This window comes from Aotus nancymaae, unplaced genomic scaffold (assembly GCF_030222135.1).
Source record: "Aotus nancymaae isolate 86718 unplaced genomic scaffold, 86718_ANA_hifiasm-v0.15.2.pri h1tg000008l, whole genome shotgun sequence".
Lineage (NCBI taxonomy): Eukaryota > Metazoa > Chordata > Mammalia > Primates > Aotidae > Aotus > Aotus nancymaae.
This window is the reverse complement of record NW_026988419.1, coordinates 1677053-1693748: the sequence shown is the minus strand read 5'-3', so window position 1 is coordinate 1693748 and position 16696 is coordinate 1677053. Positions and strand designations below refer to the sequence as shown.

At 51.6% G+C, this 16696-nt stretch overlaps 1 protein-coding gene across 1 annotated transcript in view; it reads right to left on the bottom strand.

The window, feature by feature from the left end:
* The window catches only part of NGEF (neuronal guanine nucleotide exchange factor), a 129996-nt gene that overhangs the window by 40312 nt on the left and 72988 nt on the right, over positions 1–16696 (bottom strand). Inside the window, exons 4-5 of the mRNA XM_012434188.2 lie at positions 10275–10417; positions 3080–3378 (exon numbers count right to left, since the gene is read on the bottom strand). Of these exons, the coding sequence (XP_012289611.1) occupies positions 3080–3378; positions 10275–10417 (442 nt within the window). The remainder of the gene's footprint in view (positions 1–3079; positions 3379–10274; positions 10418–16696) is intronic.

Genomic DNA, 16696 nt, shown 5'->3' with positions numbered 1-16696 from the left:
TGGGCCGCACACATTTGCATTGTTCGCATTTTTTTAAACAATGAAAATGCATAGAGGACTTATGTATTTACTTGTAAAACATTTTAAAATATAGTGGTACTTTATTAATGAATAAGATGACAAAAGAAAATTACTCTGTTTACTGGGGTAATTTTTTTTGCCCTGAATTCTCCTCTGTCTGATAATATAATGGGTTTAGTTTTCAAATCAATTGGAGAATTTTTCTTTTCTTTTCTTTTTTTTTTCAGAAACAGAGTCTTGCTCTGTCACCCAGGCTGCAGTGCAGTGGCACGATCTCGACTCACCACAACCTCCATCTCCTGGGTTCAAGTGATTCTCCTGCCTCAGCCTTCTGAGTAGCTGGGGTTACAGGCACCTGCCACTATGCCCGGCTAATTTTTTTTTTTTTTTTTTTGAGACAGAGTCTCACTCTGTCACCCAGGCTGGAGTGCAGTGGTGTAATCTCTGCCTCCCGGGTTCAAGCGACTCTCCTGCCTCAGCCTCCTGAGTGGAGTAGCTGGGACTAAGGGTGTGTGCCACCATGCCCAGCTAATTTTTGTAGTTTGAGTACGGACGGGGTTTTACCACATTTGCTGGGCTGGTCTTGAACTGCTGACCTCAAGTGATCTGCCCACCTCTGCTTTCCAAAGTGCTGGGATTACAGGCTTGAACCACTGCGCCTGGCCCACCCGGCTAATTTTTGTATTTTTGTAGAGATGTAGTTTTGCTATGTTGGCCAGGGTGGTCTCAAACTCCTGACCTCAGGTGTTCTGCCCACCTTGGCTTCCCAAAGTGCTGGGATTACAGGCGTGAGCCACCACACTCAGCCTCAACTGAAAAATTTGTCTTCGGAAATGGAGGAATTTAAGCCGTTTGCATGTACTCACGGATTTATTTGCTGTTAAATCTGCCACTAATTTAGTGTGGTTTGTTTTCGTGATTCTTCACCGTTTATGACAGGGTCCCTCCCTTTCTCTGCTTTTAGCTTTGCTTCTGTTTTGTAAAAGATTTCTATTATGTGTTTAAGTTCTACCAGGATTTGTTTCTTTATGACATGGACCTTTCACTGCTTTTAGGTTTGTTTACGTTGTAAAAGGTTTCTACCATGTGTTTCAGTTCTACTAGGATTTGTTTGTTTGTTTTTGAGAGGGAGTCTCACTGTGTCGCCCAGGCTGGAGTGCTGGAGTGCAGTGACTTGATCTCAGCTCACTGCAACCTCTGCCTCCCAGGTTCAAGTGATTTTTCTGCCTCAGCCTCCCAAGTAGCTGGGACTACAGGCATGAGCCATCACACTCGGCTAATTTTTGTATTTTAAGTAGAGACAAGGTTTCACCATGTTGGCCAGGCTGGTCTTGAAATCCTGACCTCGTGATCCACCCGCCTCGGCCTCCCAAAGTGCTGGGATTGCAGGCGTGAGCCACTGCACCCAGCTCTTATTTCTAAGTTTTACATTAGAAGTTTTATTAAAAATGAATCAATGCAGCCATTTACAAATCTGCTCACAAGTTAGGGAGGATGTCAAAGTCTAAACATTTTCCAGACTCTACTGGGCAGGACACCAGGTGAAGCCTAGGTGGCCCTCGAAAGTCTACTGTTATCAAGCCTTCACTAGTAGCAACTCCATTCATCATAAAACCGAAGTCTGAGGTATACGATGCTGCTCAGGGACTAGTCACAGTTTTGGTCGTTAATAGTGTCTACAGGCTACTGTTTCGTGTTTAAGTAAACGAGCAAGTGTTTCTGTAGAATCTAGTGCAGGAGTAATGGGGATTAGGGAAAGGCAGGACCTTTGGAGCCACAAGGATGGGCTTAGCCAAGCGTGAGTGTGCTTGGGAATGCAGGTGCGTGCGGTGGGGGCGAGACGGAGCGGAAGAGGACACAGAGGGTGAAACTGGGTGGGCCAAGTGCTTAGAAAAAACAAATCTCTTCCTCTTTCCCTTCTGTGCCCACTTTTTAAATATCACAATGAACACAAACTTGCCTATTCACAATTTCTCTCCACCATTCTTCCCGTTTACTCCTGACCATACTCTTGTTTCTCTATACCACAAATTTGCCCTTAATACTCAAAGAATCTTTGTTCAGCTGAAACAAACACTTAGATTTTTTTTTTCTTATTTTTGAGATGGAGTTTTGCTCTTGTTGCCCAGGCTGGAGTGCAATGGCACAATCTTGGCTCACCGCAACCTCTACCTCCTGGGTTCAAGCACTTCTCCTGCCTCAGCCTCCCCAGTAGCTGGGATTACAGGTATGTGTCACCACACCTGGCTAATTTTGTATTTTTAATAGAGACTGGATTTCTCCATGTTGGTCAGGGTGGTCTTAAACTCCCGACCTCAGGTGATCCACCCGCCTCTGCCTCCCAAAGTGCTGGGGTTACAGGCATGTGCCACCACGCCTGGCCCACTTAGATTTCTTATTCATTTGTTACTGTTTTTAATTGATTATTGATTATTTCTCCCTGCTAGCAACGAACCATCAGGCAACTCAACAATTTCGCCTCAGCCTAACTGTCAGTCACTGAAGTCCACCTGAACCATCAGACAAAGGGGCAAGAGACACGAATCCCAGATTTCTGCAGCATTTCAAGGGCAGGTGGGCAGGCTGAGGGACTTCCTTTAGAGACCCCATTCATCCAAAGTTCAGACAGCCCCAAAAGAAAGTGGTGGCGTAAGATCGTGAGTGCAGAGAGATACTACAGGCATGCGCCAGCACCACAGAGGACTGGAGCTGTGCCATAGTCACACTGAGGTCAGCATTGCCTAGTGCTGTGGCATTCACGCGGGACGGATATACCCAACGACGATAACGAAGGGTGGAAAAACTGCGATCGTACTATGTCATCAGACAGCAACGCTTCAAATGCTCAATACTGGGGGTGAGCTACCCTAGAAGGTAACTGGGTGTCTTTTGCTCCTGTAAAATCAGGTTTATTTTTCTGTGTGTTCTAGATGGATAACCCTGCGGGCAGTTCCTCTGGTGAACCAGCCAGGGCATCTCACCCCCTAGAGGAAGCCTCAGCCCCAGCAGTGAGGGCCACCCATGTGCTGTGGGGAGCCCCTGCCACGACGCCTGTTACCTCCTGCAGCTTGATCTCTTCGGGCTGGAGGATCTCAAGCACACCGCTGCTCCGGATCTCGGGAAGATCCTGCCAGAGGTTGAACCTTGAGTGGGGGTTGCTGAGCAGGCAGATCTGGGGCAGAGCCTTCCTCTCTGGTGGGCTGGCCGGTTCCTCCTCCTCCTCCTCTTCCTCCTCCTCTGGGGTGTCCTCACCAGCCGGGGACCCATCGGTACTGTCTTGGATTTCTGCGTCTTGTTGCCTCCTGGTTTCAATTTCTTGGAGAGTCGATTTATCACGGTATTCCTGATACAGGAGCCCTGAAATCAAAGAGTTGCAAAAAAGAAAAGGAAAAGACCTCAGATGACAATCATTCCAAATCCCCATGTCAAGGCCTCACGTTGTTATCAAGGGTGACTGCTGCGCCCGCAAACACCGGTGCAAGCCAGCCCTGCATCGGTCTCAGCGGCAGGCTCCAGACCACACAATACACCGCCATCGTCTGCGTTTCTTAGGAAAGACCATTGTGCTTCTGTTTTATTCCAACACACAAAAAAATGCCCAAATGGACTGAAAATCCAGTCACCAATACATGCTTTCCCCACACACACTTGGCAAACAAGAACCTAGAACCTGATGTGTCCACCGCCAAGTTGATGGGAAAGTCCCAGTCGTGTCCCACTACCCAGCAGGGTAATTTCCATAGCCCTAGATGCTCCAATATTCAAACCCAGGAATATTCATCTGTGCAGTGGGAGTAGCTGTAAATTCTCATTTTGAAGGAAAAATCGGCATTTAATTAACCTTATGATTTGAAAAGGGAAACTTTCTCTTTTCGCTTTCACAGTTGCAGACTTCACCGACCAACTGTGCTTACCATGAGTGCTTTCCAGTGATTCCGGGGTGCAGCTGAATCAGCGCAAACGCAGCACCTCCAAAGGCACAACCCCGCTTCTGATGTCCTGGCCTTGGGACACAGCGACTTCCTCTCTGCACAGGCAGCCATGTTGGGGTCAGGGGGTTGCTGTGGCTGGGTGGGACAGGGAGGGGTAATCCTGCTGCAGGCTGGGAGGAAAGGGACCAGACCCCAAGGGCTTGTCCATGGTGCGACAGAGGCAGGAGTCTAGCCCGAGGGCAAGGACCAGACAGAGCAAACACACTCTGTTCTACATTTTATTGTTTTAAAATGTATTTATTTTGAGGCTGGGCCTCACTCTGTCACCCAGGCTGGAGGGTGGTGGTACAATCACAGCCCACTGCAGCCTCCATCTCCTGGGCTCCAGTGATCCTCCTGCCTCGGCCTCCTGTATGCCACCATGGCTGGCTAGTTTTTTCTTTTTCTCTTTTTTTTTGCAGTGATGAGGACTTGCTATGTTGCCCAGGCTGGTCTTGAATTCCTGGCCTCAAGCCTCAATTCCTTGTCTTGAATTCATCTCCCCTCAGCCTCCCACAGTGCTGGGATTACAGACATGAGCCGCTGTGCCTGGTCCTGTCTACATTTTAGAAGCATGGACTGGGAGAAATGGCCTGCAGCAGCTCCGCAGAAGAGCCAGGACAGAGGCCTGCACTGAAGGACTGGGGAGGGGAGGAAGCCAAGTGCCCAATTCGGGGACAGTTACAAGATCGAGGACAGTTCTGGGGCCATGAATAACATCCAGGTGACCAGTGGGGAAGCAGAGATCAGATGCCCAGTGGAGGAGATGAGAGCCTGGCTGAGGGTGGCGTCAGCGTAGGGAGGAGCGAGATGTACCCAGGCACCCAGGGGGAGGCCTCATGGGCGGCAGGATGCCCTGGTCTAGCACTTGTGACAGTGGCCAAGGCCCCTCGACATGTCTAACTATGAGACAAAGATGATTCCCAGAAAGTTGCAATATGGATAAATATACCACTTGCTAAGCACTTGCTCTTACGACGCAGTACAACTGTTAGCTATTATTCCTTCTTTATCCAATAGTCAAATATGTCTCAACAGTAGAAAAAGGAAGAAAAGAAACACAGACCACCTTCAAAATCCTGAACGAGGCTGGAGAAATCATATTCACGAACAGGAACCTACTAAGGCCGCCCTGTGGATTAAATTACTCGGCTTCCACGCTCCATAACTCCTAATTACAAAGCCTTTCTGCTACGGTAAGCGGAGCATCCACTTCATCAAGCTAAGATCCCCTGCTCTTCCAACGACGCAGCCCAGCCAGATACAACACGGAGTTGATTCCACAAAGGAATAAAAAAGAAAATCCAACCCTATGCTAAATGCAACCCTGACCGACGATCTATAAAGACAAGTCTTACGTCACCACCGAAGTCAGTTCAACAATGAGCGGAAGGTATGCCGACTGTTGGGACATCAGATCATCACCATCCTGTGATTCTGACACTGTGGTTACAGAGGGTTAAAGAAACGAAGTTTCACGTGTTGACTTGGATTCACTTTTCAGTGCGTGGCGCCGTGTCTCCTTCATAGCAGGTACGCAACTGTTTGTTGAACACCTTTTAAGAACGCAGTTTCCAAGGCCAGGTGCAGTAGATTACGCCTGTAATCCTAGCAGTTTGAGAGGCCAAGGCAGGTGGATCACTTGAGGTCAGGAGTTTGAGACCAGCCTGGCCAACATGGCAAAATTCCATCTCTACTAAAAATACAAAAATTAGCCGGGTGTGGTGGTGGGCATTTATAATCCCAGCTACTCAAGAGGCTGAGGCAGGAGAATCACTTGAACCCAGAGGGTGGAGGTTGCGGTGGGCTGAGATTGTGCCACTGCACTCCAGCCTGGGTGAAAGAGTGAAACTCTGTCAACAACAACAACAAAAAAAACCAAACCCCGCCCCCCCAAAAAAAAAAAACCAACCCTCAGTTTCCAAGCTTCACAAGTGTCTCACTGGGTGTATTTTTGAAGGCTCAAAAATATGTCTTATGTGTGCTGTAGTCAACAAATCACGGGTGAACACTATCTTGAACATCTTACTGTGATACATATGCTGAAAAGAGACAAAAATATCAGCACTGTGGGTAGCTGCGTTGAAAATAATAGTTCTGAAGTCACCCTGTGGCAGACGCTGTTGGCCGCCCCTCCTGCACCCACCTGTGCCCCTCTCCCCGGTTGGCAGGGGAGGACTTCTGTTTGGGTGCTGACCCATTCTGTGCTCAGGGAAGTGAGTGAAGGTTGACTGATCAAAACCTACCATGAGGCTGGGCACGGTGGCTCACACATATAATCCCAGCACTCTGGGAGGCCGAGGTGGGCAGATCACTTGAGGTCCAGGAGTTTGAGACCAACCTGGACAACATGGGGGAAATCTGTCTCTACCAAAAATACAAAAATTAGCCGGGTATGGTGGCGGGAGCCTGTAATCCCAGCTACTCGGGGGCCTGAGGCAGAAGAATCGCTTGAACCCGGGGCAGAGATTGCAATAAGCCAAGATCATGCCACTTCACTCCAACCTGGGCAAAAGAGCATAACTATGTCTCAAAAAAAAAAAAGAAAGAAAGAAAGAAAGAAAGAAAAAACCTACCATGATCGTTCCTTGCCCTTTGCCAGTGGAGGGTTAAACGCAGGCATGCGGCACAGCCTGGCCCGCTAATGTCCCCCCAGATTCATGTGTTGGAACCTAATACCCAATGTGAGAGTTTTAAGAGATGGAGCGTTTGGAAAGTGATTAAGATATGAGGGCACTGCCTCCATGAGAGGGATTCACGCCCTTCCTTATAAAAGAGGAGGAAAGGGCCAGGCATGGTGGCTCATGCCTGTCATCCTAGCACTTTGGGAGGCCGAGGTGGGTGGATCATCTGAGGTCAGGAGTTTGAGACCAGCCTGGCCAACACGGTGAAACCCCATCTCTACTAAAAATACAAAAATTAGCTGGGTGAGTTGGCAGGCACCTGTAATCCCAGCTACTCAGGAAGCTGGGGTAGGAGAATCACTTGAACCCAGGAGAAGGCTGCAGTGAGCAGAGATTGCACCACTGCACTCCAGTCTGGGTGACAGAGTGAGGCTCTGTCTCAAAAATAAATAAACAAATACATAGAGGTGGAAGGGAGCTGCCTGGCCCTTTTGACCCTGTGAGGATGCACCAAAGAAGGCACCATCTTTGATGCAGAGAGAGCCAGTCCTCAGCAGGTCTCAATCTGTTGGCACCGTGATCTTGGACTTCCCAGCCTCCAGAACCGTGAGCAATAAACTTCTGTTATTTATAAGCCATCCTGTATATGGTATCTTGTTGCAGCAACTGGAACAGATTAAGATACTGGACAAGGAGAGTAGGGGCATATCTTTTAAAGGCTTGTCAAAAAGCTGTCCCTCCCCAATAGACACTTGAAGACAAACTGCCCTTCCTGCTTCACACATGGCTCCCTGAGAATGTGATACCTGGAGCCACGGCAGCCATCTTGTAACACAAGGCCCACCTGGAGGAGGCAAAGCAGCCGGGTGATTGTTTGGCTGAATGAACCAACTCTGGAACTTCCTACCTTTGGGCTCACTAATTGAGATGGGACACTTTTGCTGTTTTAAGATCACTTTTTGCTAGATATTCTTTTACCTGCAACCAAAGACTGTCAATATGAGTAACTTTAGAGTCTTCTTAAAACTTCCTACTTTTTTCTGGGGTATTTAGAACACAAATTTAGACACCAGTGTTTCTGGAGTTACTGTGTCACACAGTTATCTGATACAGTGTGTAGCCATTTCTCATAACCTTTCATTTGTATTTGCCTTAAATTCAGATGACAAAACAAGTAAGGTTTCTTTGCCTGAGGAACTATAATAGCGTATTGAACTCTGTAGTCAGTGCACTATCCATGCATCATGCTTTACTAGTTTATATATTGTACATTCAGTAGGCACGACTTTAAATGGAAATAAACTTTACTTGTAAAGGCTTGCACTTGGAATGACCTCCAAGTGGAACTGGAAGGCTCAGTCCCCATCTCTCCTAATTAAAATGATCTGCGCCAGGCTGGTCATGTCACCCAGGAGGGTAAGCCCCAGCTCCTCTTGCCAAAGCCCCCTGAGTCATTCAAAATCTCTTTCCAAAGAGAATTTGTTTTCTTTGACTCCTTCAAAGAGCAAGAAATATATTTATTATATATATATATAAACATATTTATATTTATTATATATAAATACATATGAATGTAGATAAATAAATAAATGTATTATTCAGTAAGCACCTTCCACACTCCAAGAATTGTGTTAGGTGCCAGAAGCAACAGCAGGTGCACACACACACACCCAGCCACAGGCCTGAGAGTCTGTGACCTACCAGGGCCACTGCCAACTGCAGTGACAGCTGTACACCCTACCATGCCTGGTCCTGATAGAAATCTGTCGGCCTTGGTCCAACACAGTGGTCTACAAAATGCCCGCAATTCATCCCGCTTTCCTTCCCCCTTAATCGTCTTTAGGAAGCTGCCGTCCTTTCCTACCACTTGGCAAAGTATTCCTGGACTCACAGAGCTGAAAGCAGCTAGGCTGTTGCGGGGATCTGCTTAGCACAGACCTCAAGTCTATGACAGAGGACATGAGAAGAGGGTGGGGACAGCCCTGGGCTGTCAATCAACACATCTGTTGAGTCCCTACTATGGGTCAGGTCCAGGAGCCAAGAAAAGACATTCACCAGCAGACACCTTGCAGGGGTAGTGGGAGGAAAGACTCAGAACATCAGAAGCCCTGCTGCTTCCCAGATGAGCAGAGTGACGCCCCAAGCGGGCACTAGAGCTTGGGGCCCTGCCTGCCAGCTTCGGACTTCTGCCACTGGCCAAGCAGGTCCAGTCATCGCCAAGACAGATAGTTCCACACACCCACAGTGTGGAAGGAAGGCACGATCTCCTCCCCAAGCTGGATGTCCTTCCTAGTCATGACATTGATCTTAGCCAAAGAGGGTGGAGGTCAAAGTCTCCAGCATATGCTAAGGCAGATGCAGCAGCGTGGCAGAGCTGGGAGAAAGGAGTTGTCAGGGGCCTTTGTTTTAAAATAAGGATTTTCTAATTGGCATCAGTTTCAGATCAGCGACTCTCCATTCCCCCAGTAAACAAAGGGAAAACCACCACCACCACCACCACCCAGCCTGACACGTGGAGGGGACCACTGGGAACAAAATTCCTGGAGTCAACACCTTAACAGTGTGCAGTGTGCGCTCCACCCCCTCAGCTTTGCAAGGGCTCAGTTTAGAAAGATCCCTGCCAGGGAAGAGTGGGCTGGCCGAGAGAGGTCTCCCAGGCACGGAGTCTCCGGTGGCAAAGGAAGCTCCACCCCCCACTGAAGACACTTCGTGTCTGTCCAAGCATTTGGGACTGGAAGGCAATAATTATATATTTAGGGAAGAAGTTTTCCAAACCTAGAATTTTTATTTAACAGATAGACTGTCGGCTGCTCTGACAACAATGAAGAACGAAAAGACTTTCTAAGCAGCCGAAGCAGCCGCCACCATTTTCAGAGTGAGGGAGCCTGTATTATTCATTCACGGGTGCCTCTGGGAAGACCTACGAACTAGCCTGATGTCACTAGCGATCTTCTTTTTAAATGCAAGCGCTAGAGTTCTTGGGTCACTGTTTCAATCCACTTTCTCTATTCACAGTGCTTCAGGGGCGGCTGGGTAGCAGTTGGACCACACAGGCTGAGCCTCGGTTTCCCTTCCCGGCCATATTCCAGGAGAGGCTTCCCTTCCTAAGCCAGGGGCCTCTGGGGCTCTTGCTTTCTCCCTACTTCGCCTTTCCATCCCCTGCGCAAAGCTGGCCACCTCCTCTTGGTGAATCGTACCAGGCTCTTCCCAGAACCCCCCTTCACGCACCTCCCCCTCTAGCCCATCTCTGCTACCAGCAGCCACTTTGGCTTCCAGGTCTTCCCCCGGCCCTTCCCTGATGGGGGCCAGCGGAGACCTTTCCCCTGCGCTGCCTAGCAGCGCGGCTTCATCCCTTCTTGCTGGCAGAAGTGATAAGGGGTCAGAGGGCCCTCCCACAGACCAGAGCTGGGCAAATAGACCTCTCCGCAGAGAGCAGGACAGAAATGGGTGCTAAAGCCCACGTGTGCAGCGCTGTTAGAATGCGGCAGTTTTGCCTGCGGAACCGTTTAGAGCCAAACACGTCAAAAGCTTTCCTTACCCATGTCAGACACATTCCTTCCTATGAAAGACAACGGCATCCCGTGAGCAGGAGAACCCCCAGAATTCTCCAGGGACCCGCGTTTCCCAAATAAAGCCTGGCTACTGAGGGGACACCCACCTATTTGTTCAATGAGGTTTCTCCAGGAGTCGGCGGGAATGGGGTGGATCATCCGCAGGGCCTCGGTGAGCGTGGTGGGGCTGTCAGCCAGGGCGGGCCACTCCTCGGGCGTCGCCCCATTTCCCGGGGTGGAAGACGACTCGCTGCCAGAGAGGGAGGAGGACAGGAGCTGGTTATTTTTAAGCAAGGATTCACCTTGGCTGGCTCGCGCGGAGCGTGGGCACAGGCGGCTGCTGGCCAGCCAGACCTTACCCGGGACCGTCCAGGGGCAGCGGCCGCAGCCACCGCCGCCCCTCCAGGCCGGGCGGGCCCCACAGGCCCTTTTTGTCACCGCACCAGAGCCCGACGGGGTGATTCATTCCCACACCAGCCAGCCCAAACCTCCATGGTTTTGGAGCTCCCGGGCAGGCGGTGGAAACTTGGCGCACCCTGCCCACTCTCCGGCGCCATCCGCCTGCCCGACGGGTCCCGCGGCCAGGAAGCCACTCGGCGCCCCTCGCCATCACTCGGCCCCCAGCCCCTTTCGGACTCCGATCCTCCCGTCCCCAGGCCACGCGGCGCTGAAAGGGGGAGCGGAGCGGGACGTGCACGCTCAGGGCGCCAGGAGCGAGGGCGCGGGAAGCGACTCTGGGCAGGGACCGGGGTCCCAGGGGCCTGGGTCGGGGCTTACCACCCACCCAACGGGGTGCGGGCCCGACAGGGGCCGGGGGTGGGAGTGGGGGCGGCGGAGGCCCGCGGGGGAGTGGAATAGGCCTCCCTGGGGGGCGCCTGGGGCCCGGGTCGCACGCTGGGAAGGAGGCGCGCGGGGGCGGCGCGCCGGGGCCAGGACGGGCGCCCGTCCTCACCTGCCGGGCAGGTGTCCCGCTGCCGAGTCTCGCGCGTCGCTCTCCGAGGTGGAGCTGTCGTGGTCCACGGCGCAGGCAGCGCTGAAGGCAGCGGCCAGCAGCTCCATGGGGCTGGCTGCAGGGCAGGCGCGGGGTCCGGGGCGGGGGCCACGCCGGGGCCCCGGGCTGGGTCGGGGGCGACGAGCGGGCTGCGGAGCGGGGTAGCAGCGCGCGCGGCTCGACCGGAGCTGCCGCCGCCACCGCTGCCAAGCGCTCCCGCGGGCGAGCGCGCGCCTGGAGGCTCCCGGGGTTGCCACGGCAACGAGGGAGGCGGGAGGGGCGCGCACGGCGGGGGCGAGGCTGGGCGGCGGCGGGGCGGGGGTGCCTGGGCTGGGCGCGACCCGGGCCCCGCGGGCGCCTACTGCGAGCCGGGACCTCCCGCGGGCCCGCCCCTTCCTCCTTCGCGCCGCCGCGCCCCGACCCGGAGTGGGGCAGCTCCGTAGGGGCCCGGGAGCTGCGCCTTTGCCTGCCCGCCCCCTCCTCGCGGCTGGCTCCGCGGGGCGTGCCTCGAAGGGGCGGGCGAGGCCACCTTCGGTCCCCAGTGCCCGCAGACCTCCGCCTTGCCCACGCCGGGCACCTTCTGCGGTCTCCCACAGGGTCAGAGCTCTGCGATCCCGCTCTGAAGCTCCGAGCCCGGCTTCGGGGAATGTGTCTCCCCAAGGAGAGGGAAAGGGTCTCCGTCTTGTCCCTGCTCCAGGCAGAGACGGGGGTCTCAGGGGCTCCCTGCAAGCCCACTCCTGAGCCTCGCGGTGGGGAGGAGGCCAGCGCGGAGGTCTTTCCCGGGCAAGTCTGATCGCAGGACCAGTCGCCCTCAGCTACGCTCGACCCTAGCAGGTCCGGGGTGGGTTTGGGGGCATGAGAGGAGGAGAAACCAAGTGCCTGAAACCTCCGCTGGTTGCCCTGCCCGGTGACAGCGACTCCTGGACTCTACGCCTTTGCGTTAGCTGGGCCAGTCCGCTCGCGGATCAGAAAAGAGCAGAAAGGGCAGCTGTTAGAGCGAGGCCTGGAGGTTGCCGCAGGCGGAGCCATGGGGCCCTCTGCTCAGGGATCATGCTGTCTGATCAGTTGTGGCGAGGACATCTAGCAGGATGCCCACCTGGAAGGCCCCTGGGACGCTGCCCAGTGTCCTTTTCCGGGGGCCAGCCGGCTCACCTGGGTGGTCCCTTGGGTGACCGCGGCCGGCGCTAACTGCCCGGGCAGGTCATGTTATGACCCCGAGGATACCCCAGGGGCAGGGGTGGAGTCCGGAGCATAGTACCCCGCAGGCTCCACCCACCCACAAGGTCTGACTTCCCAGCTCTGACCCTAGAAAAGGGTGCTCAGGTAGACTCAAGCCAGTCCCTAAAGCTGCCACTTAGCCCTGGTTCTCCCTTTGGGACCAGAACGGGCAGGTCTGATCTCTTCATGCCCTTACGGTCTGAGAGTATGCTGAGAATATTCCAAATAACCATCTGGTCTTTTCCCAAGCTAAGCACTGCCCTTCCTTGACTCACTCACATGGACCCAGGTATCCCCAGGCAGCCACCTCCTGCCCTTGGTGTGTTCTGCTCACTGGCCATCTCCATCTGGCCATCCCACATCTTAGGCTGTCCTGGCTGCTGTAACAAAATACCATAGACTGGGTGTGATGTGGTTTGACTGTGTCCCCACCCAAATCTTGAATTGTAGCTCCCATAATTCCTGTGTGTTGTGGGAGGGGCCAGGTGGGAGGTAATTGAATCATGGGGGTGGTTTCTCCCATTCTGTTCTCATGGTAGTGAATAAGTCTCACGAGATCTGATGGTTTTATAAGGTGAAACCCCTTTCGCTTGGTTCTCATTTTCTCTCTTGCCTGCTTCCACCATGTAAGATTTGCCTTTCGCCTTCTGCCGTGATTGGGAGGCCTCCCCAACCACGTGGAACTGTGAATCCATTAAATGTCTTTTTCTTTACAAATTACCCAGTTTCGGGTATGTCTTTATCAGCAGCCTGAGAGTGGACTAATACAGGGTGTCATCAGAACCCAGTGTAAACAACAGACACATTACTCACAGCTCCAGAGGCTGGAAGGCTGAGCTCACAGGGCCACCATGGTCTGATGCTGGTAAGGCCCTCCTCTGTGTCACTTACTGCTGACTTCTCAATGGTAACCCCAAATGATGAAAAGAGAGGGAGAGAGCTCTCTGGGGTGTCTTTTATAGGGTACTAATCCCATTTATGAGGGATCCACCCTCATGACCTGGTCACCTCTTGAAGGCACCACCACCTAATACCCATCACCCTGCAAGTTAGAATTTCAACATGGGAATGGGGGAGGGGAGATGCAAACATTCAGTCCATAATATCCCACCCCTGGTCCCCCAAAAGTCATGTGCTTCTTGCATGTCAAATGCATTCATTCCATCTTAACAACCCAAAAGTTTTAACTTGTTCCGGCATCAACTCTAAAGTCTGAAGTCCAAAGTCTCATCTAAATATCATCTCAGTCAGATGTGGGTGACACTCAAGGTGTGATTTATCCTGAGGCAAAAATTCCTTTCCAGCTGTGAACCTGTGAAACTAGACAAATTCTGTGTTTACAAAATACAATAGTGAGACAGACAGAGGATAAAAATTCCCATTCCAAAAGGGAGAAATAGAAAAAGAGAGAATGAGGAAGGAAGGAGGAGAACAGAAAAGAAGTGACAGGTCCCCAGTAAGTTTAAAGCCTAGCAAGGCAATCCCATGAGGAAGATTCTCCAAAGCTGGAGCATAATCCTCTCTGCCTTGATGCTCTGCCTTGTGGACCCACTGGAGAGGCCCGCTTTCGGTGCCCACTGGTGTGGCACTGTCCCCCCACAGCTGAGCGGGGCACTGTCCACTCTGTGCCGCTCCATTATTTGGTGGCACGTACTATGCCTCGCTGTCAGAGGTGTGCAGCTATTGTATTTTGTGGAAGGTAGAAATCGGATATGTAGTTGAGTGGATTTCTAGGGAAAGTGTCGAAGGAGTGTCTTGGTTCTTCCTGACAAACATAGGAAAACTTGAGAAGAGAGAAATAATTTGAAGATGGAACTGTTAAGCAAAGAGTGAGTAGAACTCAAGTATTTGAAAAAATCCTCAGCCTTTCCGTACTACTATGAGAAAACATATTCAGAAAAGAACGCTAAGGATGTGATGGACAAGCCATTTGATAAGGAGGTGAGTGTGGGTGTGAACCACAGACCTCACCGTCTCAACAAAAGCCAAGAATAGAGATGAGATTCTACCAGCAGAAACAGTGGCAGCTGGGCCTGAGGAAACTGAGAAAATGGGACAAAATGAAGGAAGGAAGATTGTTGGACTTCTTAGACCCTACAGGACTGGACCGTAGAACCATTTGGCTGAAAACACAGGCAATTCTTCCAGACGAAGGAAGAATGACTCAAAAGGCTATTCAGAAATCAGCTGGCTGCCTCTCCTTCAACACTGCCCAGAATCCACTCTGCTAAATATCCAATTTCTGCCTTCCACAAAGCACAGTTCAGCCCGGTTCTTTGCCACTTTATAATGAGGATGGCCTCTCCTCCAGTGTCCAATGGCACGCGCCTCATTGCTTTCCGAGGCTGCATTAGAATGGTAACTGGTCTGGCAAAATACATACTTCTTCCAACATTCTGTTCATGATGACTTAGTATTGGCTACACAGATGCAAGTGTTCTCTACGGCTCCCCTCTCTTCTTTATGAGCTCTCTCCAGAATCACCTTTTAAATTCCATCCATGGCGATCTATGCTTTTTTTCTAGCACGTGCCTCAAAACTCTTCCAGCCTCTACTCATTACCAAAGCCACAACCACATTTTTAGGAGCACCTTCCTTTCTTAGTGGCAATTTCTGTCTTGGTCCAGGCAAAGTGCTGTAGTCTGGGGGCCTATAAACAAGAGAAATTCATTTCTCCCAGTCTGGAGGCTGGAAGTCTGAGACCATGGTGCCAGCATGGGCTGGTTCTGCAAAGGGCTCACTTCCTGGCTGAGGACGGCTGACTTCTCCCTGTATCCTCATGTGGTAGAAAGAGGGCTTGGGAGCTCTCTGAGGTCTTTTTTAAAGGGCACTAAGGGCCCTGTGCAGTGGCTCACGCCTGTAATCCCAGCACTTTGAGAGGCTGAAGCGGGTGGATCACCTGAGGTCAGGAGTTCAAGACCAGCCTGGCCAACATGGTAAAATCCCATCTCTACTAAAAATACAAAAAAAATTAGCTGGGCATGGTGGTGGGTGCCTGTAGTCCCAGCCACTCGGGAGGCTGAGGCAGTAGAACAGCTTGAAGCCAGGAGGCAGAGGCTGCAGGGAGCTATGATTACAGCACTGCACTCCAGCCTGGGCAACAAGAGTGAAACTCCATCTCAAAAATAAATAAATAAACTAAACCCATTCATGAGGACTCTGCCCTCTAGACCCCACTTCTCAAAGGCCCTACTTTCCAATACCATCATCTTGTGGGGTAGGATTTCAACATAGGAATTTTGTGGGAGAGATAAACATTCAGTCCACAGCAGCCCCTAAACGACTAAAGCTCAGCATACCTGACAGTGCAGCCACTGTTTCCCCCAGCTCCCCTCCCAGCAGCAAACTAGGAGCCAAGTAGAACGTGGGCGCTGGCCTCCACTTCTGTATTTCCTGTCATCCGCTGTGCCAGTGGCTCACCAAGCTCCCTGGGTCCCACAAGTCGTTCAAAGCAGTCCCCTTCCCTGGTATCTGGACGATTGCAAGTCCCTCTTCCTCCCAGGCCGTCCTTCTCTCTGCCCCTTTCTGACAATGGGTCTAATTTTGTCCCTTCCCTGCTCAGACATCTTGATTGGAATCTCATCTCTCCAAAGCGGAAGCCCAGCCCCTTGTGCTGTGACAGGTCCCTCACCGGCTGGCCCATGCATTTGTGAGCCTGGCAGGGGGCACTGCCCTCCCCAGCTCTCTGGGGCTTTGGCCTGTCCATACTTTTCCAGGTTCTCGGCTTTTCCAAGTGCTGTTCCCTCCCCGAGGACGGTGCTCTCCTAGTGATGCCCTCGCCCTTCCAGGTCTAGGCACACTGGGTGTCCCCACCAGTTCCCTTGTGCTGCCTCACCTGCAGTCGCTGCCTGGCACTGCCCGATGTTCTGTTATGAGGGCATCCTTCCAGGAAGCCACAGGCTCCTCAGGATGGGCACCCTGCTGTCTCACTCATCTGTCATCAGGGGCCAAAGAAAAACACTTTATGGGCAAACATAAGATCTCCTGGTTTGCATGGCTGCGTTGTCCCTGCGTTTTGATGTAACACTAAATGGAAGCTATTCCTCTTACACTTTGCTGCACCAAAGAGAAAGATTCTTTTTTACAAAAAATAAAAAAATTAAAGTGAAATTACATATATTAAGATAAGCATAAAGTCTTCCAATAGAAAAATAAGCTAAAAATATCTTCATAATTATAAAACCAGTTTAGAAAGTCACTGAGTTCTAAGGCACGTAACCTTCAGCTAAATCCCACGTGTTCCATTTTCCACTGCGTTTAGTGCTTATTAGACAGGCTGTTATTAAAATCTCCTTTCAATTGACATCTTGTTCTGAATCA